General features: G+C 41.6%; 1 protein-coding gene across 3 annotated transcripts in view; it reads right to left on the bottom strand.

The window, feature by feature from the left end:
* Positions 1-382: 382 nt before the first annotated feature.
* LOC122935019 overlaps positions 383-22,305 on the bottom strand; it is a 31,972-nt gene continuing 10,049 nt past the window's right edge. For 2 of the 3 annotated variants that reach the window (XM_044290738.1, XM_044290741.1), the window contains 3 exons: positions 7,341-7,462; positions 4,309-4,395; positions 383-853 (listed from right to left, as the gene is read on the bottom strand). In XM_044290738.1, the coding sequence (XP_044146673.1) occupies positions 542-853; positions 4,309-4,395; positions 7,341-7,462 (521 nt within the window). In that variant the 3' untranslated portion in view covers positions 383-541. The remainder of the gene's footprint in view (positions 854-4,308; positions 4,396-7,340; positions 7,463-22,305) is intronic. The other variant, XM_044290740.1, reaches the window with a different exon arrangement.

Below are 22,305 nucleotides of genomic sequence, written 5' to 3'. Positions count from 1 at the left end.
TCACATTGGTCCTACTCCTGTGATTACGGTGTGTGGGGCTGCATAATGTACAGTAGCTGGACCAATCTAGTATTAGTTTCTGTTACGCTAACACCACTGTCACATGAGAAGCCACCATTAACCATTGCCACATTGTAGTTGGTAGCTCTGTTACATATTTTGCATTGAGGTCCAGGAGCCTCAAGTTACCCCTCTGCTTGCAGTCAGTCATGATGTACATGAAGAAAGTTAAACAATAATCTGAAGAGAGAAATATTTCAATGTCTTATACATCCTCCAAAAAATGAAACTGATTTTGAGAGCCACATATGTATTCAGTGTGAGCCTTGTGGACTGGTTTATTATACAAGATTTAGTGAGGCAAATAAAACTCTCTAAAATTAATAAAAATAGTTTATTTGACTTATTGTCCCATGAACAAACTGATATATACATGATAGTGAAGTTTCCAGTCCAAGTGCAACGCAATAATCAACATAGGTCAGGTGGAGATCTAGTTACATGTCCCTTGATTAGCAGTAGTTTACATGCTTAGATGCTCTCATCTGGAGCTGACATCACATAGGGTATTCAAAAGGAAGGTTACTTTCCCCTGAAGCAGTTTGACAAATCTGTGAAAAATGTCCATGATGTCTGAAGAAATAGTGGAAACTGAATCTGATGGAACAAAAAAAGCTTCTTGAGTGTTGTTATTAGCTTGCTTCCATGCCTTATTAACAAGGCCATGTACCGCTCTGATACTGCGCGTGAGTTGTTTCAATTGCTGGGACATACATTCAGGAGTCTTTAAATGTTGTGTGACATTCATAAAAAGGTTTAGGTGAGATAAAACCTCATTCCCTTGCTGCAACACCTGTTAAAGAACATAACAAAAAATAATTATTGATGAATAATCCATCATTGTTGGTGGGTATAAAAATTTAAACATGCCAATTGCCTCAACATATTTACCCTATACCACGGATGGGCAAACTGCGGCTCTCCAGCTGTTGCGAAACTACAAATCCCAGTATTCCCAGTCTGCCTACAGCTATCAGCCTACAGCAGGGCATGATGGGAGTTGTAGTTTTACAACAGCTAGAGAGCCGCAGTTCACCCATCTCTGCCCTATACCAATAAAAATACTTGACTGTTTTTAAGAATACTTTTCAGGGACACGAGATATGGCACTGACATTTTTGCTTTGTAAACCCTGCCTAAAAATACAGTCCCTGCTTCTATAAAGACAGCCATTAACAATACCATTAAAGGGGCTGTCTCACTTCAGCAAATGGCATTTATCATGTAGAGAAACTTAATACAAGGCACTTACTAATGTATTGTGATTGTCCACATTGTCTCTTTTGCTGGCTGGATTCATTTTTCCATCACATTATACACTGCTTGTATCCAGGGTTGGATTGCACACTATAGGAAATAGGACTAGCCTCTCTGGTGGGAGTGCGCAAAGGCACACATGCACAGCACCTCCCATCCCGGCTACCTTGTATCTGCTCTATGCCGGTGGTTATAACCCTGAGCAGTGTATAATGCAATGGAAAAATAAATCAAGCCAGTACAGGAGGCAATATGGACAATCACTATACATTAGTAAGTGCCTTGTATTAACTTTCTCTACATAATAAATACCATCTACGGTAGTGTTTACACAGCAAAAATGCCATATTTCCCAGGTGGAACTACTACCGCTGCCCAATAAAGGCCATTTGCTGAAGTGTCAGTAGAGTGCTCCCAATAAATAATACTGTTAGCAGTATCCCTCATACTGTAAACCATGTCACTAGAGTTGCCTGCATACATAATTATGCAGATCCTATTAAAGCAATAAAAGCACTATAATAAATACAGATGTAGCAAACTCTGCAGTGGGCGCTGCCAATAGACCTAGATTACACAAATATGCAATAGTCTATGCAATTCTTCTTTATGACCATCATAGTAAGGCTTCATTGAACATTCTCTTACTATGCTCTGTCATGTCATAGGAACAAAAAAATACAATGCAAGCAAAAACAAAATGGATCTGTCACATTAACTATAATGGGGTCCATTAGGTTTCCTTCATGGTGTCTGTCATCTTACGGGACAGAATAGCGTTGCATAATGAGATATTTTGTTCTTTATTTGTGACCGGATCTGTGACACACATAAGAACTGAGCTAATGGGACAGTTTCGTCTGAAAGTTGCATAGTTTTAAAAGAGCACATTTGTCTGAGGCTTGTTGAACTTTATGACTCTACAGTTCAGGATATGTTGCAGTTAGGAACTGATAGTAATCTGTGCAATTATATTATTCTTTGTACAAATAGGAAGAAATATTGGTTAAATAATACCGTCGTTTATGGTAAGCTTATGCATGTGCAATCTGCAACTTCTTCCCGCTCACGGCAGGTCTAAAAAAGTGGCATGGCATGGGTGCGGAAAGGGACGGGCTGATAAGGCAGCTAGGAACTTTATTACATTTAGAACTGGTGGAACCGTCGAAGTTATGAAGAAGCCGGCACCTCTTCATAACTTCAGCGGAACCACCGCCAGCTTAGGGGTTTATTAAGACCGGTGTCTAAAAGCCGGTCTTAAAAAATGTGCCCCTTAGTGGCCAGTGTGCCTTGCCAATAGGCCAGATAAGGCTATGTTCATATATATGATGTGAACTCTGGTAGCTTGATCCAGCAGAGGAACACACTGCCGGATTTCACCATACCTGGCATAGCCGGATAGGGCCCCGTGCTGGATCCCCATTGAGTGCAAAAGGATCAGAAAGGCATCCGGCTGCTTTCCGGCATTAACACCGGATTTCGGCTGAACAAAAAGTCCTGCATGCGCAACTCACTGTAATTGGATAACAGTAAGGCTACATACACACGACCGTGCCGTGTTTTGTGGTCCGCAAATTGCCGATCCGCAAAACACGGATGTCGCCCATGTGCCTATTCTTGTCTGCAACACAAGAATAGGACAGATATTCTTTTTGTGGGGCCACGGAACGGAGCAACGGATGCGGACAGCACACAGAATGTTATCCACATCTTTTGCGGTCCCACCGAAGTGAATGGGTCCACATCCAAGCCGCAAAAGAAAATGCGGCTCGGATGCAGACCAAAACCACGGTCATGTGAATGTAGCCTAAAAGCATTAAAAAAAACACAGTATCACATTATTTATTCCAAACAGTGAACGCCGTAAAAAATGTACGCGGTGAGTGGACCTATGCATTTTGATCAAAAAGTTCCTCATGTACAGTTTATAAATTATGCTGTGAAGCAATCAATGTAAGGTATGTGGATGTGTGATCCATGTCTTTTTTTCTCTACAGTCTGGTAATAAAAGAAATGCACAATACCAGAATTCCTGTGTTTTTGTATCTCGCCTAGCAAAAAAATAAAATAAAAATGTAACTATCAAAAAAATCATATGTATCCCAAATGGTACCTTTAAAAATATGACTCATCCTGCAAAAAAATAAATAAATAAGGTAAGCATTATAGGACCATACTGAGCACCATTATTGGGGTTTGTATTGTTCAGTATTATGTGTCACTATAGAGAACACACAGCGCACAAATCAACCAATCGGATTTAAACTTTCTTATTTTAAGCGCAGGATTGAAGGATTTTTATATGGTTCGGTATGTGTATTGTGTATAAACATATTTAGAAAGTTAATTGCTGACAAAGAATTTTTATTTTTTTTGTCATTAAAAGGACACAATAGAATTTATCTACATAATTTTTCCTTAAATATTATCAATTCATCAATAAAGTGCCTCCGTGCTAATAAAAAACTGATTATTATTATTATTGAATTAAACATTTTCCCCCTTTTCCTTTTTCCCTTCTTTCCCCTTCCCCACTTCCCTCTTTTCTCCTTTTCCCTTGCGATGTGTCCCGGTTTCCCTCTGTGGCCAAACGACCGGGGCTTTGAACATTCTTTAAAGGGTCACAGATTTTTTCTGAAACCTATGATAGGTCATGGTGACATATTAATGGTTGAGGTCTGAGTTCTGAGATCCCGCTGATTGTTAGGAGGAGAGAGAAGTGCTTGCATATCTTGCTCTCCTCACTGCAGGGGATGGAATCAAGTCCGACTTTCTGTTGAGTCCATCTTGTGTCCTCCTCTCCTGCAGAGAAGAGAGGGAGAGTGATATGAGAGCACATCTCTTTCCTTCTTTTAGAAATCAGGGGGTCTCAGAATTCAGATTTTTCTCTATCAAAACTCAGTAACGTTTTAATTTGAAGGCAGGTATTTCAGAGATACGGGTGAGCCCATGAGACAAGAGTTACTTTTATACACAACACATGTCACTTACTGTCATGTTCTGCCAGTCTGCAACTCTAACTTCAACATTTGGAATACTAATAGGAGTCAACAGAATTTTTTGGTCTTCACATTGAGCCTGAGGAGAAAGACTATAATAAGATCAATATATCTCAATAAATATGTAGCCATCTGTGAGGAAAGCTGAGTTGAGATATGATGACCCCGAAATGTCATTTTCTCTGCTTTTTACACATACTGCAAGTTGGTGAGGACGTTTTCCCCATGGTGGCATATCTATAACATCTATGTTCTGTCTGTGGTTTTCATGGACTTACAGATTTCTATGGGCATGTTTGATCCAGAAATGAACCAAAGTAGTATATGTAGTGCAAAGTACTGACCCACAATGAGTGGAAAAAGAAAGATGTGTGAATAAACACACTTAAATTAATACACACGCGTGCTGTCCATTTTATACAAATGTTTTCTCACTTTATCACAGAATGGAGCAGTGAAACATGTACCACACATGGATGGCATCCGTGTGCTGTCTGTGCGGTTTTCATAGACCCATTGAATAGAAGGGGTATATTCTGTCTGCAAAACAGACCAAAGCAGCACATGATCACATGTTATTCCATGGTCCGACAGTATGCAGAAAAACTCTGAAACCTGAATACACATAGAATGGAATGGATCCATGTGATGTCCGTGTTCTCCAAGAGAATCACTGATGTGTGAACAACCACTAATGGTTGGACAGTGTAAACTTTTACAGGAAGTCTAAAAATCCACCAGATGTTTGAGAGTGGCTGGTGCTGGATGATGAATCTGGTTCTTCTTTAGTCTGTCTTTTCTAACTTTGCTACAGAATTGGGACACAAATTGTTGCATCTTAAGGGTACTTTCACACTTGCGGCAGAGGATTCCGTCGCCGGAACTGCCTGCCAGATCCATCAAAACATATGCAAACTTATAGCATTTGTCAGACAGATCAGGATCCTGATCCCGTATAACAAATGCATTGAAATGCCGGATCCGTCTCTCCGATGTCATCTGGAAAAACGGTCCCGGCATTTATTTTTTTCACATTTTTTTGCGGTCCGAGCATGCGCAGACCGCAAAAACTGATCCGTTTTGCCGGAACACTTGGGGCCGGATTCGGCATTAATGCATTTCAATGGGAAAAAATGCCAGACCCGGCATTCCGGCAAGTGTTCTGGAATTTTGGACGGAGATAAAACCGCAGCATCCGTCCTTAAAAAGGCAAAAATACTGAACTGAAGACACCATGATGCATCCTGAACGGATTGCTCTCTATTCAGAATGCATTAGGATAAAACTGATCAGTTCTTTTCCGGTATTGAGCCCCTAGGACAGAACTCAATGCCGGAAAAGAATAACGCTAGTGTGAAAGTACCCTAAGCCATGCCCCTTTTGCCATGAAACCATGCCCCCGCAGTGGTCAAGGCACAGTAGATTATTATTTTTGGCTTACTTGCTTCGTAAGGCTACTTTCACACTTGCGTTCGGGGCTCCGCTTGTGAGTTCCGTTTGAAGGGTCTCACAAGCGGCCCCGAACGGATCCGTCCAGCCCTAATGCATTCTGAGTGTATGCGGATCCGGTCAGAATGCATCAGTCTGGCACCGTTTGTCCTCCGCTCTGCTCAGCAGGCGGACACCCGAACGCTGCTTGCATTCCGTCCAGACTTGCAATGTAAGTCAATGGGGACGGATCCGTTTGAAGTTGACACAGTATGGCTCAATTTTCAAACGGATCCGTCCCCCATTGACTTTCAATGTAAAGTCAAAACGGATCCGTTTGCACGGATCCGTTTTTGTTCATGGTAAGGCAAACGGATCCATTCTGAACGGATCTAAGCGTTTGCATTATAGGTGCGGATCCGTCTGTGCAGATACCAGACGGATCCGCACCTAAACGCAGGTGTGAAAGTAGCCTAATTATGTTTAAAATGGCATGCGCCAAATTGTGCTATAAATGAGTCAAACTTTTCCTCAATTTACACCAGAATTCAAGCGCAGCCACAATAGTAAGGGATCGGCTACACAGCGATTTTGAATAAGTTGGACTCTTCTCTGGCAGCACCTTCTCTCTAAATTGTAGACTCGCTCCAGACACTTTTCACTGGCAGATAAAGCTATGTTACTAGCATAAAATATATGACAAATTCCCTTTAATTGGACCTAGTGTAAGTGCATGAACTTTAACTCAGAATCTCTTTGGATTCACATAAGTTGCAGGGGAGAATACTTAAACAATACAACATAATAACATGAATACTATAAGTTTACTACAAATTAATACTACAATTTATTTTCTTAGGGATTCATATGTAATAGATAGTTTAAAAGATACATCCATATTATGGTTGAATGCATACATGCTTACCAAGTTCTTCTATGTTTTCCTTACATTACAATTTGTATATCTGCAAAAGAGGTGTCTACCACAGAAAGAGAACTGTCCCACTAGTGCCACCCTCTGAGTCAGTGTAGGACATTGCCTTCTAGAAGGTGGTACTAATGAGACAGTCCTCTTGTGCATATTATTTTCCAATGGAACATTTCCATTAAAGGGGTATACCAGTCTCAGACAATGCGGGCATATCGCTAGTATATGCCCCTATTGTCTGATAGGTGCGGGACCCAGCACCTATCTCGTAAACTGTGCTGGCAAAGTGAAGGGAGGCACAACGCACTGACACGGCTATTTGTGTCAGTCCCATTGAGCAAAGTGCTCCTATTCATTTCTATGGGGCTGACAGAAATAGCCAAGCTGCTGCTCGTCTATTTTCAGCAGCTCCACATAAATGAATGGAGGGCTGCCCCGCATGTGCAGTGCGCCCTCCTTCGCTTTCCCAGCTCTGTTTACGAGATAGGTGCGAGTCCCAGAGGTGAGGTGTGATAAATGAACCTGCTGTATGTCCCTAAAATATGAACATTGGTTTGTCTACGTGCTGCTCCTGCCAGTGTTCATACCCCTAATGGTGTACTGCTTGGATCAGCACCCTTTTGTCATATCACTGAGTTCTTGCCCTCTTCACACAAGCGTCTCCTCACCGCCATCCTCTGTGTAGTCCTGGTTCGATTCACAAAGACCAATACGAAGCGATGGTCGCAGATTATTTTGGATGTCCTGTTCATTCCAGGGCTCAGAACAAGAATAAAGAGAAGATAGACTCCTACAAGGAAATCAGAAAGCAATACTTGAGTATAAATACAGTGATCTCACGCCATTTATGAATGTTATAGATATTGAATCAGAGCTGAGCTGCAGTACACTGGCATGGCCACGGCTGCCAAAACAGCTAAATTAGTGGGGGTGCAGGGTGTCAGACCCACACCAATCTGATATTGATGACTTAGCTAGCATACAACTTAAAGGGAACCTACAAAACAAAGAGGGGGGAGGTCAGCACATCCCAATACGCAGGTGCATGTCGCTATTGGCTGAAAATACATATAGAACAACACAAAATGCAACAGCACTCTACAAACCAAATAAAGTACAAAGATATATTGTATTGCAAATGCTATGCTAATAAATTAGAGATGTTTAGCACAAAATTATTTTAGCCCGTCTGCCGCATGCCAAGGTGATCTCTATAAGACGGGTCCTAACACTAAACTCACCTGTTGGGTGCCATAACAGCGACCATGAAATTCAGGAAGTGTAGGTCCCACATGCATGCTGGGCCTCTTTTGGTTTATATCTCTATGGTGCCAAAATGGCCTCCAATGAATCCAGGGACTACAAATACCAGCATGCATGCTGAGCAAACTATGTACTCATGCTAATTAAAATCAGCCCATTATCAGTCCCTTAAAGGGAACCTGTCACCTCCCAAAACCATCCCAAGCCGCCAGCAGTACCTGCGTGTAGCCAGCAGTGTGTTTCTGATGATGCCCTTCTACCTGAAAGCAGATGCAGCAAAAGTACTGAAAACATTGTTTTATCCCCTGCCCGGCGCGCTTCTCCACACATGCTTGAAGTCAAGGCGACAGCAGCCTCCTTGCTACAAGTCACAGTAACCACGCCCTCTTCCCTGCCCCTTCACACAGCGCTTATGCACAAGAGTTCGGCTGCCTTTGCCGAACTGCCGGGTGTCAGTCACAGCGAAGGGGCAGGGAAGGGGGCGTGGTTACCGTGACTTGAAGCTAGGAGGCCGCCGCCTCCTTGACTTCAAGCATGTGTGGAGAAGCGCGCCGGGCAGGGGATAAAACAACGTTTTCAGTACTTTTGCTGCATCTGCTTTCAGCAAGAAAGCATCATCAGAAACACACTGCTGGCTACATGCAGTTACTGCTGGCGGTTTGGGATGGTTTTGGGAGGTGACAGGTTCCCTTTAAAGGCCATTTTTCACCTTAAGGACCACACAGATTTTTACAAATTTGACATGTGTCACTTTATGTGGTGATAACTTTAAAATGCTTTTACGTATCCAAGCCATTCTGAGATTGTTTTTTCGTCACACATTGTACTTCATGACAGTGGTAAATTTAAGTCAAAATATTTAATTTTTATTTATAAAACAAATACCAAATTTACCAGAAATTTGGAAAAATTCGCAGCTTTCAATTTCAATTTCTCTGCTTTTAAAACAGATAGTGATACCTCATATAATAATTAGTACATGGTATGGCTTTTTTGACACAATTTTTTTATATTTTTTTTACGGTGTTTATCTCAGGGGTTAGGTCATGTGATATTTTTATAGAGCAGGTCGTTACGGACGTGGCAATAGCTAATATGTATATTTTTTCATTTTTTTATTTACGTTTTACACAATAACATTTTTTTTTAAACCAAAAAAATCATGTTTTAGTGTATCCATATTCTGAGAGCCATAGTTTTTTTTTGGGGGGGGGGGGGAAATTGTCTTAGGTAGGGGCTCATTTTTTGCGAGATCAGGGTTTAACTGGTATGGTCTTGGGGTGCTTATGACTTTCTGATCACTTGGTATTACACGTTTTGTGATGTAAGGTGACAAAAAAAGGCTTTTTGACACAGTTTTATTTTTTTACAGTGTTCATCTGAGGGGTTAGGTCATGTGAAATTTTTATAGAGCAGGTCGTTACGGACGTGGCAATACCTAATATGTATACTTTTTTTATTTATTTAAGTTTTATACAATAATATCTTTTTTGAAACAAACAAAAAAAATTATGTTTTTTTGAAATTTTTAGGGTGATTGTCTTAGGTAGAGTATCATTTTTGCGGGATGAGATGACGGTTTGATTGGTACAATTTTGGGGTGCGTATGACTTTTTGATCGCTTGCTATTACATTGTTTGTGATGTAAGGTGACCCAAAAATTGCTTTTTTTACACCGTTTTTTTTTTTTTCTACGGTGTTCACCTGAGGGGTTAGGTCAGGATGCTACGGATGTGGCGATACCTAATATGTATACTTTTTTTTATTTATTTACAATTAACACAATAAAAGCATTTTTTTAAACAAAAAAAATCATGTTTTAGTGTCTCCATAGTCTGAGAGCCATAGTTTTTTTTTAGTGATTGTCCTATGTAGAGGCTCATTTTTTGCGGGATGAGGTGATGGTTAGATTGGTACTATTTTGGGGGGCATACTCCTTTTTTATCGCTTACTGTTGCACTTTTAGTGATGTAAGGTGACAAAAATGGGGGTTTACACATTTTTTTTTATTTTATGGTGTCTATCAGACGGGGTGGATTATGTGATATATATATATCGTGGTGATACCTAATTTTTTTTATCGAAAACACTTTTTTACTTTATTTCTGTTCCACTTTGGGACTTTTTGGGGGTCTGATCCCCTCTGCAATGCATTACAATACATTTGTATTGTAATGCATTGCCTGTTAGTGTATTACACTGAGTAATATACTAACAGGTTGCCTAGGAGACCCAGCCTGAGGCTGGATCTCCTGGGCACCCGTAGAAAGCAGGTCCCCATGCCATGCAAGGCATTGGGCAGCCTTTGCACGGCATTGGGCTTCCTTGTCACACATCGGGTCCCCGCCACAGCAGCATGGGGACCCGATGCGCTCCTTCGCCTGCCGCAAACCACTTCTATGTTGCGGCATAGAAGGGATTAATCCACCAGCATCGCTGTAACAGTGATGTCGGCAGGTACAGCAGGGGCTCGGCTACCAGGGACTGGCAGACCCCTGTAGTGATCAGGCGGGCGCAGCTCCTGCACCCGCCCGATCAGCCCACCGTGCATATACAGCAGAATCTGTGCTGGCACAGCATCCCCCGCTGTACATGCACGGGGTTTTGCGTTAAGGGCGGAATACACTGGGATATAAATATATATTTCTATATGGCAATACATTTTAGGTAAAAATAAAAAGCCTGAAAACTAAAAGTCAAAGCTTCAGTTCCAAGTTTAAGAGTGGTTTTCCACTTTAAAAATCAACTGCCGAAGTCATTCAATAAAGTCTTGCACAACTTTGCGAATAACTGATTTCACTTCTGAAATGAAAGCTGCATTGTGATTATTTTCTATGGGAAACAAACACAGTTTTTCATTGAAATAGTTTTATTGATCTTTCCCGTTATGTACAGTGGTCTTTAAATGTTGTATATGAAAATAGACTTAATTGTATTTTCTTTTCTTCTGCATTTAACTCACATTAAAACTTACCATAAATTACAACTCTCCAAGTCTTGCTCAGCAATATGGCTCTCACCCATGGGTCCCCCAAAAGTACACCAGGTGTCCCACTATCTCTGCGTCACACACTTCAAGCCCCTGCCTACTGCTTCCTCTGCAATAGGCAATAGGCAAGTTAATGCAGTATCACAGCCCACTGATGCTCTTCCAATGAGCACCAGGTTACTGATGCTCTTCAATGGACAATGCCCCAAGACTAACAAAATTCACAGGTCAGCTACAGTTGATATGGCCATCACACGTTGACCATCCAATGTGTGGAACCTGGGGCCCTAAAAATCTTTTTACTAGCTCCACTCAACCTGCATTGTGGAACAATGCTCTGACATCACACCTCATACGCTGATGTCAGTTTTTGGTTCTTGGGCTTATGCTAATCCTGGTTTCTTCTTCTGTTAGCTGACATACAAGAAACCGATCATTCCCATTAGCAGCTACCATGACAGGATATTCTGCAGCTACATGCAGGATTTGTCTAATTGAGATAATAACTACTTGTTAGGAAATACAAAACACTGAGTATAGATAGTCATAAAGATATTTTCAGTGTCCTTCTGAAAAAAGTACAAAAAACATCAAACAAAATAATTTTAGGACCCTTAAGACATAACTTTTAATAGAGATAAGATTAAAAAAAAAAACTATATATCAAGGCGGATGAAATTAAATGAACGAAAGCAAAGATATGGCCTAACTACCACTGAGCATGTGACATCCACTGGATAGTTCCAGTAATGGAATGTGTGAGTACCTTAGAAAAGGGCAATAGCTAGGTCAATACCAGTGACAGAAATGAGAGGCCTGGGGCAATAATTTTAGTGCAGGGGAGAAAAAGAGGAAAAAATCTCCCTGTACAAGCCCTAACTATGCCTCTGCCCAGGGACAATCCCTGATAGTGGGATTTCCCTGTCCTCGTACCTGCCCTAACTGACCCTAGGAGGCCCTAAACAAAGAGAGTTCCCCTCAAAAGAGGGTAGATAGAAAAGATAGTGACAAAATATCCCTTGATAATAATTAGTTGATAATCACACCCTGATGCATTTCCCCCTTACTGGGTTCCTCAGGGGGTTGATCATAGCTGAGTACATACAAAGATAGTAGCTGAGTACATATAAATCATATCGGTAACATACTTCATCCAGGGATAATGGCTGATGACATTCCATAAAAGATAATTAGTGTTGGGATCGAATATTCGAATAGCAAATATTATTCGCGAATATCGGCACTTCGAGAATTCGCAAATATTTAGAATATAGCGTTATATATTAGTAATTTCGAATATTCTAGATATTTTCTTTCAACAGTAACCTCCCTTCTTGCTTGTGGGCCAATCAGAAGGCTGCAATGTCTTTGTCTGAGCTTAGCAACATCCCTAGCAACCAATAGGAAAATTGCCTACCCCTTACTATATAAGAACCTCCCCAGCAGCCCTTGTATGCAGTATTTTGCAGATCTGAGAGAGACAGCAGTGTTATTGCTGTGCTCTCTGCTTTCCTGTCATTACATTAGATAGTTAGTATATATACAGTACAGACCAAAAGTTTGGACACACCTTCTCATTCAAAAAGTTTTCTTTATTTTCATGACTATGAAAATTGTAGATTCACACTGAAGGCATCTAAACTATGAATTAACACATGTGGAATTATATACATAACAAAAAAGTGTGAAACAATTGAAAATATGTCATATTCTAGGTTCTTCAAAGTAGCCACCCTTTGCTTTGATTACTGCTTTGCACACTCTTGGCATTCTCTTGATGCTGATAGCATTCTTTAGAAATGTTGGCCCATATTGATAGGATAGCATCTTGCAGTTGATGGAGATTTGAGGGATGCACATCCAGGGCACGAAGCTCCCGTTCCACCACATCCCAAAGATGCTCTATTGGGTTGAGATCTGGTGACTGTGGGGGCCATTTTAGTACAGTGAACTCATTGTCATGCTCAAGAAACCAATTTGAAATGATTCGAGCTTTGTGACATGGTGCATTATCCTGCTGGAAGTAGCCATCAGAGGATGGGTACATGGTGGTCATGAAGGGATAGACATGGTCAGAAACAATGCTCAGGTAGCCCGTGGCATTTAAACGATGGCCAATTGGTACTAAGAGGCCTAAAGTGTGCCCAGAAAACTTCCCCCACACCATTACACCACCAGCCTGCACAGTGGTAACAAGGCATGATGGATACATGTTCTCATTCTGTTTACGCCTAATTCGGACTCTACCATTTGAATGTCTCAACAGAAATCGAGACTCATCAGACTAGGCAACATTTTTCCAGTCTTCAGCAGTCAAATTTTGGTGAGCTTGTGCAAATTGTAGCCTCTTTTTCCTATTTGTAGTGGAGATGAGTGGTACCCGGTGGGGTCTTCTGCTGTTGTAGCCCACCCGCCTCAAGGTTGTGCGTGTTGTGGCTTCACAAATGCTTTGCTGCATACCTCGGTTGTAACGAGTGGTTATTTCAGTCAACGTTGCTCTTCTATAAGCTTGAATCAGTCGGCCCATTCTCCTCTGACCTCTAGCATCAACAAGGCATTTTCGCCCACAGGACTGCCGCATACTGGATGTTTTTCCCTTTTCACACCATTCTTTGTAAACCCTAGAAATGGTTGTGCGTGAAAATCCCAGTAACTGAGCAGATTGTGAAATACTCAGACCGGCCCGTCTGGCACCAACAACCATGCCACGTTTAAAATTGCTTAAATCACCTTTCTTTCCCATTCTGACATTCAGTTTGGAGTTCAGGAGATTGTCTTGACCAGGACCACAACCCTACATGCATTGAAGCAACTGCCATGTGATTGGTTGACTAGATAATCGCATTAATGAGAAATAGAACAGGTGTTCCTAATAATTCTTTAGGTGAGTGTGTATATATAAAAGAAGGAACGTGCACTTGGGGCTGGATCCGGCATTAATGCATTTCAATTAAAAATAATGCCGGATCCGGAATTCCGGCAAGTGTTCCAGAATTTTGCATGCAGTATTTTCTCCGTCCAAAAACCGTACAGTGACTGAACTGAAGAGATCCTGATGCATTCTCCATTCCGAATGCATTAGGAAAAAACTGATAGTTTTTTTTCCGGTATTGAGCCCCTAGGACGGAACTTAACACCCTAAGATACACAATCGCTTTATTGGATTGTTATTTTAGTTCTAACAAGACATTTAAGCTGTGTAAGAAATATTTGAGAAAAAGAGGAAGATGTGGAAGTGCTGCATCAGATGGCTTGCTCTCAACAGTCATTTGACCTTAAGCCAATAGAAATAACTTGATGACAGTTGGACTGATAAGTGAAAGTAAATCAGCCAAAGTTTCAGAAATATGGGTAACTCCTTTAAGACTGCAGGAACATCAGGTGGCTACCTTGTGAAGTCAGTTGATTGAGAGAATTTCAGTAGTTTGCCTTTAGTCAACCATTTTTGAGTCAGTACATAATTCAGTTTGTGCAAGTTGTTCTCCGTTCTTCTAACGTTACATTATGCCCAGTATCTCTGCCCAGGATATAATGGGAGCCCAGGAGACAAAGTCCACACTCCTTTACTATAGCTATGGTCCTCCTCCCAGTGTTTGAAGACAAGGCTGCAGCAGTAACGTAAGGGTATATGGCACATGACCACTGCAGCCAGTCACTGGCCTCAGCAGTTTCATGCTGTATATTTCTGTGCAGGGCCGTAGGGTTCGTAAGTTTTGACTTCGACTCCTGCATTTTATTACATTCCGACTTCGGTTCTGACTAAAGTAATTTAGTAATAACACATTTACTGTAGTAAAATGGTAACATTGGGCTTTTTCTTACTACAGTAGCATGTAAGTAATTAGGTTACTTAGATAGATCTTAAAACATATTTGTTGAAATACAATTTCTGAACTTCCTAATCTAAAGTCCTGGAAATGCAGAGAATCATGTGCAAGTCCAAATAGTGAATAAAAGAAACGTTCAAAAAAATGTATCTTGGAAGAATCATACTTACCTGCTATCTTTAGCTGCGGTCCTGCGCACTGGCTCCCTTGTATTTACAGCGGCTTGTTTATTTCCTTTTCCGGCATGGGCATGATCCTTTGTTCCGCTGCAGCCAATGACTGGATTCAGTGGTGACTATTGTTCAGTGAACTTCTATTTTCAAATTTGTTAAGAGGCTGAGGAAGCTTGTGTGGCTGAAATTCAAATCTACAGCATCTACGGTATGTGCCAGTTTCTGCCTGTCCGAGGGAGGTCACACCCTGTCCGCTAAGCCAGCCCACTTTTCTCAACACTTTTGAAAAGTGGTGAGAGAAGTGAAAAGTAGCAAATTATGGAGCAAATAATTCTGGAGAGTAATTATTTGAGGGTGCAGCTAAAGCAGGACACATGGAGAAAGGAGTCAATGAGGAATCATTTAGGGCACCACACTTTGCAGTAGTGCTCTTCATTGACATGAGTATTACAGCACAAGGGTCTTCATGCCGGTCACAGAGGGGATCTGTGGCTATCATGTGGAAACAAAGATATCTTGGCAGTAAACTTTGCAGGGGTGTATCAGAGCTAGAAATGTCTCCCTACCCTAGCAGTTGGCACCTTGCAGTGATGCAATTTAAAGAAAATGGCACATATTTATGGGGGAATTTTGTCACATTTACAGAGGGCATTATGGTGGCATATGTGACATATTTGTAGGAGCACTGTGGTGGCACATGTGTAATGATTTGTTTGTGCTGAAGACCACAGAACTGGACTTCCCCAGGAGTTACATTCGGGCTGAATTGCATAATAACTGGATGGTCGCACAGATCACATAAATCATAAATGAAACACGTATTAATGCTGGCAGAAAACAAGATGCTTAAGCAAACTCAGTGGTGTGGATGTCAGGAACCCCATGCTGAGAGTCAAAGAAAGAGGGAGGATCCAGTAATGGCATACTTACTAACATGTAAGTCTAGTAGGAGTCGGGCCACCCACGTATGGGCAGGACTTACATAAGCCCAACCATTTTCAGCTTGGGATAGTCTGATTTTAAAAGGACTGTCCCTGAAAATTAGGAATAGTCCCTGCAAAGTTGGGACTGTTGACAAATATGCAATGGTGTGGATGGCAGATATGTAGCATACAGTTAGATAGGGAATGAATGACAGCAAATTTTCCCCAGCCAGGACAATACAACGGCACAGCAACATACTAAACTCTGAAACTACAGAACCCAAAATATACAGAAAACACACTGAACAAGACCATGTTCAGAATAGCAGAATCTGCGAGAAAAAGCACATGGCAAACACTATATCTGGCAACCGAAATGATGGGATGCCTGGATCTAAACCAGGGGTGCACAACCTGCGGCCCGGGGGCCACATGCGGCCCTTGATACTATTCTGTGCGTCCCCCAACCATCTGGTAACAGACATGTATGCCTATGTCTTGTGGCTGCTCACATGCATTTTTTATATATTTCTCCCATTAGATGGGAGTCCTAGAAGTGTAACTAGACATTAATGGTATATAATGTGTGTTCAATATGCCATAAGTACAATATTTCAGTTGTTAATACACCTTTAAATTTTTATTGCGGCCCTCGTCATTGGTTCAGTCTGGCAATGTGGCCCCCAACCAGGAAACGTTGTGCACCCCTGATCTAAACTAATGTAACAATCAGCACTTCACCCTAATCAACCAGGGGAGGCTAGACTATAACCAAACTCAGATTCAGTTTCAAGTTAGTAACTGGGAGTGACTGGATGAACGTGAAGCAACAGGCAGATTACATATGACATATGTACCATGGCACTTTGCATGCCATATATTTACAGGGGGTGCTATGCATGGTGGCACTATAAAGGCTGGTCCTAGAGCTAATCGAGCTTCAGATCATAGATCCCAAGTTGATTTGTTCAAAAACCTCTATTTCAATGCTCTCTCTATACAGCATTAAGATGTATGGGCCGCACGTAGGCAAAATTTGTATCACCCAAATGCCTGTACGGAGGCAACATTAAAATCAAACTTTTTGAACGAATCGACTTCGAACCTATGATCTGAAGCTCAATTCGCTCAAGACTAATGATGGCCCATATTTAGGAGCACTGATTGCACTTATTTACAGGGGGAACTAACATGGCAGCTATTTAAAAAGTGCACTATGCATGTCACTTATTTACAGGGGTACTTTATGTGACATTAATGTACTTGGGGCCCCAGTATGTGTCAGTATTATATTCTGTGGACACAGTGTATGGCTGTTTTTTGCTATTTTAGAGTACTCTTTCCAGCAAAAAAAAATACCTTTGTCATTATTTTTTCCTACTATAAAAGGCAGCTATTTCCTCTGCAGCATTGGGAGAAGCATGTCATCACTCATCCCCATACTCTCTAGTGGTTTGCCAGCGGCAGATCGCTATTAGACAGCACAATCTGCTGCCGGTAAGCACAGATTTTTAAGCAGGCTTTGGGCAATTAGCAGCAGTATTACACTAAAGGCATTCTGTTATGCATTTTTCGACATAGAATTGTGTTATGGTCCATGGTAACGGAATCCATAACGCAATTCACCTTTTACCAGTAAACTAAGCGTGAACACATTTCAAAATATGAAATTCGCTCATCTCTAATCAATACAAGTGACTTGGCAGGCATGTCTACCAGCACGTAGCTTAATAGGTGGATGTGCACATTAATATGCCTTTTAAACACTAGGTGGCACTATACTATAGAAATAAATGTTTAATCTCTTATGCAAATGGCAGATGTTAATTTTTTTTTATGACATATACAATACATTTTTTTTTTACTAGTGTAATAACCCCTTTAATGGAACTGTTTTCAGTGGTATCCATATCATATGTATATCACAGTTGCATATGTACATATGCATATAAGAAGCAAACTGGATGCTTCCTACTCCTATGTGACATAATCCCAAGGAAATATTTGGTCAGTTAGCCAGAGTGAACCATCATTATCTCTCATTTACATAAGCAATGAAGTCATTCACACAACTTGTGATAATGCACGTTGTCTGTTTTGATATCACATCCAGGCCTGATTGTGAGGGGAAGAATGTGACACAACAGGGGTCTTTGACAAACTTTACTGGAAGTGTCTTCTTCCCCACCCCTTTAGCTTCCTGAGCATATCTCTTCCAGGAAACGATGGCCATGAGCAGATTAATTGTTTCCTTTCAAACCTCTCAACTTTAAAAATCATCGACAGTAAAGTGCGCTCCTTTATTTATATATATATATATTATACAAACATTTATGTACACAGTTATGTAGATTGAACATGGCGGTTTTTCGCTTTAGCAGTTCGTTGTACTTATGAATATGTCCAGGCCTCCTCAAATCTGGCAATATCCTATTTCTTGATGGGGGAAAAACCGTCATCATATAAAAGACATCAAACCCACGTGGAGCCAAACAACCTATTGGCGCGAAAATCAAGTTCGTACAAGCAGCCCTTGAGACCGGGATCCGAAAGATTATACGCCGTGTCGAGGGCCCACTGTCCAGTACAAGACCTCCGGTAAGACATCGCATATCCTATCCAAGCGATCGCTTTCTATACTAATACAGCGGGACGCCACTGTGCGCACAAGCAGTCGAAATCTAGTCGACATAGACTGTTTAAGGCTACACATGCCTATGTTCTCGATCACAGGAATTTACATGCATTAAAGAACTGGCTATATTTCGGTAGCAAGCTATTATTTGTATCACCAATATTTCGCACCGAACCATTACATCTATATGCCAGAGGATCGATTACAAGCTGACCAGTATAATCGACAACAAGCGATTATTCCAAGAGACCAAAATTCTGCATTGGAAAAACGCATTACTATCAGTGAATAATACACAAATAATATCCGAATTTATGGTTTTAATTATTCGTATATTGGGATCTTATTCATGTTGATTTTATTATTCTAACCTCACCACCAGTAATCTCTGCTAAATTCACATTAGTGTTAAATATTATACTCTTTGTTGAATTTTAGAACATTGTCGAATTTTATATCATTGTCGATTTTTTGTTGATTTTTTTATATTGTGCAAATCACTTATTCTATTATATTATGTTCAATAAAAGTTCCCTTTACTTATAGAGAGTGCCCCACTTCCATTCTTTATCGAAATACAGTAATGCCTAGCCTCGCTAGCGTTGGAATTCCACGTAGAAATGTAAAAATTGCTTAATGTGTCTTTTTCCTATATCCTGAGTCCAGTATAGAATTTAAATAGGTACAAAATAAATCAATAATATTGCTGAATCAAAAAGTTCGCTGCAGCCAAAAAATAGCTTGCAGCAGGAGGAGAGGTCAGCACGTCAGGAGTGTGCTGACAAGGACTGTCGGAGCACTTCATCAATCAGTATGACCTTCCAGTGAAATAACTGGTGATCAATGTTAAGAACTCCGAGGAGAAACAGCACATTGCTTTTGAGGTTCACGTCCTCAATCCTGTCTCACCAACAGGAAAATATACAGTAGCACTCCAAATGAAGGCAGGACCTGAGGATAGGTCATCAATATCGGAAACCGGACAACCCCTTAAAGCATATTTAAGGCTACTTTCACACTGCCGTTTCTGGGTCCGCTTGTGAGATCCGTTCAGGGCTCCCACAAGCGGCCCAAAACGGATCAGTTCAGCCCCAATGCATTCTGAATGGATAAGGATCCGTTCAGAATGCATCAGTTTGCCTCCGTTCAGCCTCCATTCCGCTCTGGAGGCGGCCTGACGATGCAGAGCCCAACGGATCCGTCCTGACTTACAATCTAAGTCAATGGGGACGGATCCGTTTTCACTGACACAATATGGTGCAATTGAAAACTGATCTGTCCCCCATTGACTTTCAATGTAAGTCAGGACGGATCCGTTTTGACTTAGACTTTTTTTTAAAAGAATAACGCAAATGGATCTGTTCTGAACGCAGGTGTGAAAGTAACTTAATCTACAGAGTGCTGTAGAGAACTGGTGACTAATGTTATTATATGCTATACCATGTTCTGCACATGAATTTGTGCTGTTTGAGATTCACTTTATTACAGTCACTGCATCTTTAAGATGTGTTGTCAGGTCAGCAGTGGCCACACGGGTTGACAGACATCAGGAGTCATATGTGTGAATGCAGTAGCAGTGCGGTAGGTAGGTAATGAATAGGAGAGTATCTTGTGGTCCGTCAGTCAGAGAGTATATGGCAGGGTGCTGAGCCCAGGTGCCTCTGCTATGATTTAGTTAACAGTAAGGGTGGCTTTATGCCTCTGTTTGACTATACGAAAAAAAAAAGGATACAAAAACGCAGCACACCACGTTCTTGTATCCTGCACAGTCCGGTAAAAAAAAGTATACGTTTTTTACAATGGTAAAAAAAAGTACCTGTATTTTTCACCCTATAAACGCACTTTTTTCCCCCCAAAAGTAGGGGGGAAATGGCAGTGTGTCTTATGGGGCGAATGCTGCAGTTTAGGCCTCATGCACACGACAGTTGTTTTTATCGGTCCGCAAAATTGGGTTCCGTTGTTTCGTGATCCGTTTTTGTTTCCGTGTGTCTTCCTTTATTTTTGGAGGACCACCAGACATAAAGGAAAGTAAAAAAAAATCGAAGACAGGTTTGCCATGCAAATGATAGGAAAAAAACGGACGCGGACGACAATCTTGTGTGCCTCCGCGTTCTTTTGTGGTCCCATTGACTTGAATGGGTCCGCGAACCTTTTTCCGCGAAAATAATAGGACAGGTTATATTTTTTTGACTAACTGGAACCACGGATCATGGACGCGGATGGCAAACGGTGCATTAGCTGAGTTTTCAACTGACCTATTGAAAATCAATGGGTCCGCTGAAAATCACGAAAAACGGACACTGAATAAAACAAAGGTCGTGTGCATGAGGCCTTACACTGATATTCCGCCGACTGCATGCTGCACAGCGCGGTCGGCGGGTGTATCAGTGGGGAGGGAGGAGGGACTAGGGGCCGGCATCTAGTTTTGAATGGCAGCGGGGCCCGTGGCAGTCACTGCATTCTATTGCACCGGGCCCCGCTCACTGTAGTAATCCTATCTATAACTGTAGGCAATGTACAATACAATGTACAATACACAATGTACAATGTACAATACAATGTAGGCAATACAATCCATTAATCTTCACTTACTAACGTCTGTATCAGGCAGGATGCAGGGCGGGCACTGGCAGCGTAACTCACTACGTCACGCGCCTGCGCCTGCTTCATTCATAAAGTGGGCGGAGCATGCGCGTGACGTAGTGAGTTACGCTGCCAGTACCCGCCCGGCCTCCTGACTGTTACAGACGTTAGTAAGTGAAGATTAATGGATTGGATTGAAGATAATAGTTAAACATTGCCTACAGTTATAGATAGGATTACTACAGTGATCGGGCCCGGTGCAATAAAATACAGTGACTGCTCCGGCCCCGCTGCCATTACAAAACTAGATGCCAGCCCCCACGCCCTGTATTGGCAGTCATTCACACTACACAGTGATACTGTTATGGGGGGGGGGGGGTCTGTGGATGACTTAGCATAAGATGCTATATGTGCCAGCCACAGATGCCCCCATAACAGTGCCAGCCACAGATGCCCCCATAAGAGTGCCAGCCACAGATGCCTCCATAACAGTGTTAGCCACAAATCCCCCATAATAGTGTCATCCACAGACCACCATTAGTTCAAAACCCACCTTTTGGTTCAAAATATTTTTTTTTCTTATTTTCCTCCACAAAAACCTAGGTGCGTCTTATGGGCCGGTGCGTCTTATAGGGCAAAAAATATGGTAGTTTTTTTTTTTACAGTTGAACTCGATGGGGCATCCATTTAATGTATATGTATACATTAAGCGGACAGGAAAAACGTGATGTGAACCCACCCTAAGGAGAATCCATGGTTGGAGTTTGGCCTTATGAGAGGAGTAGTGACCCTGGGATCTGACGGGTGGTTATGGAGCACTGCTTACACTGTGGACTTGCTGATTGGGCTTGTTGGTAGGAGCACTTGCTCAGAGAGTAGAGACCATCCGGGATATTGCAAGTGGTTCCAGATCAAGCAAAAGATAATCACGTCCAGCTCCAATGCAGAGGTCCGTGGCACGGAAAAGCATGGCACTCCAACAAATGCAAACTCAAGAAAAAGTTTATTCCATCCTCTGGATAAAACAATGGAATCCTTTAATGAAAAATAGTCATAAAATCCAGGTATGCCAAACACACAGAGCGTGTTTCGGGCGTATATAACATCCTTAGGCTACATTCACACAAACATATTTTATTTCAGCGTCCGTTCCGTTTTTGTTGCGGATTGGATGAGGACCTATTCATCTCACCTTGTGCTGTCAGCATCTGTATGTCCGTTCCGAAGCCCCCCCCCCCCC

This window comes from Bufo gargarizans, chromosome 4 (genome assembly GCF_014858855.1).
Source record: "Bufo gargarizans isolate SCDJY-AF-19 chromosome 4, ASM1485885v1, whole genome shotgun sequence".
NCBI lineage: Eukaryota > Metazoa > Chordata > Amphibia > Anura > Bufonidae > Bufo > Bufo gargarizans.
The sequence above is the reverse complement of the archived record's forward strand: the minus strand, read 5'-3'. Positions and strand labels throughout refer to the sequence as shown.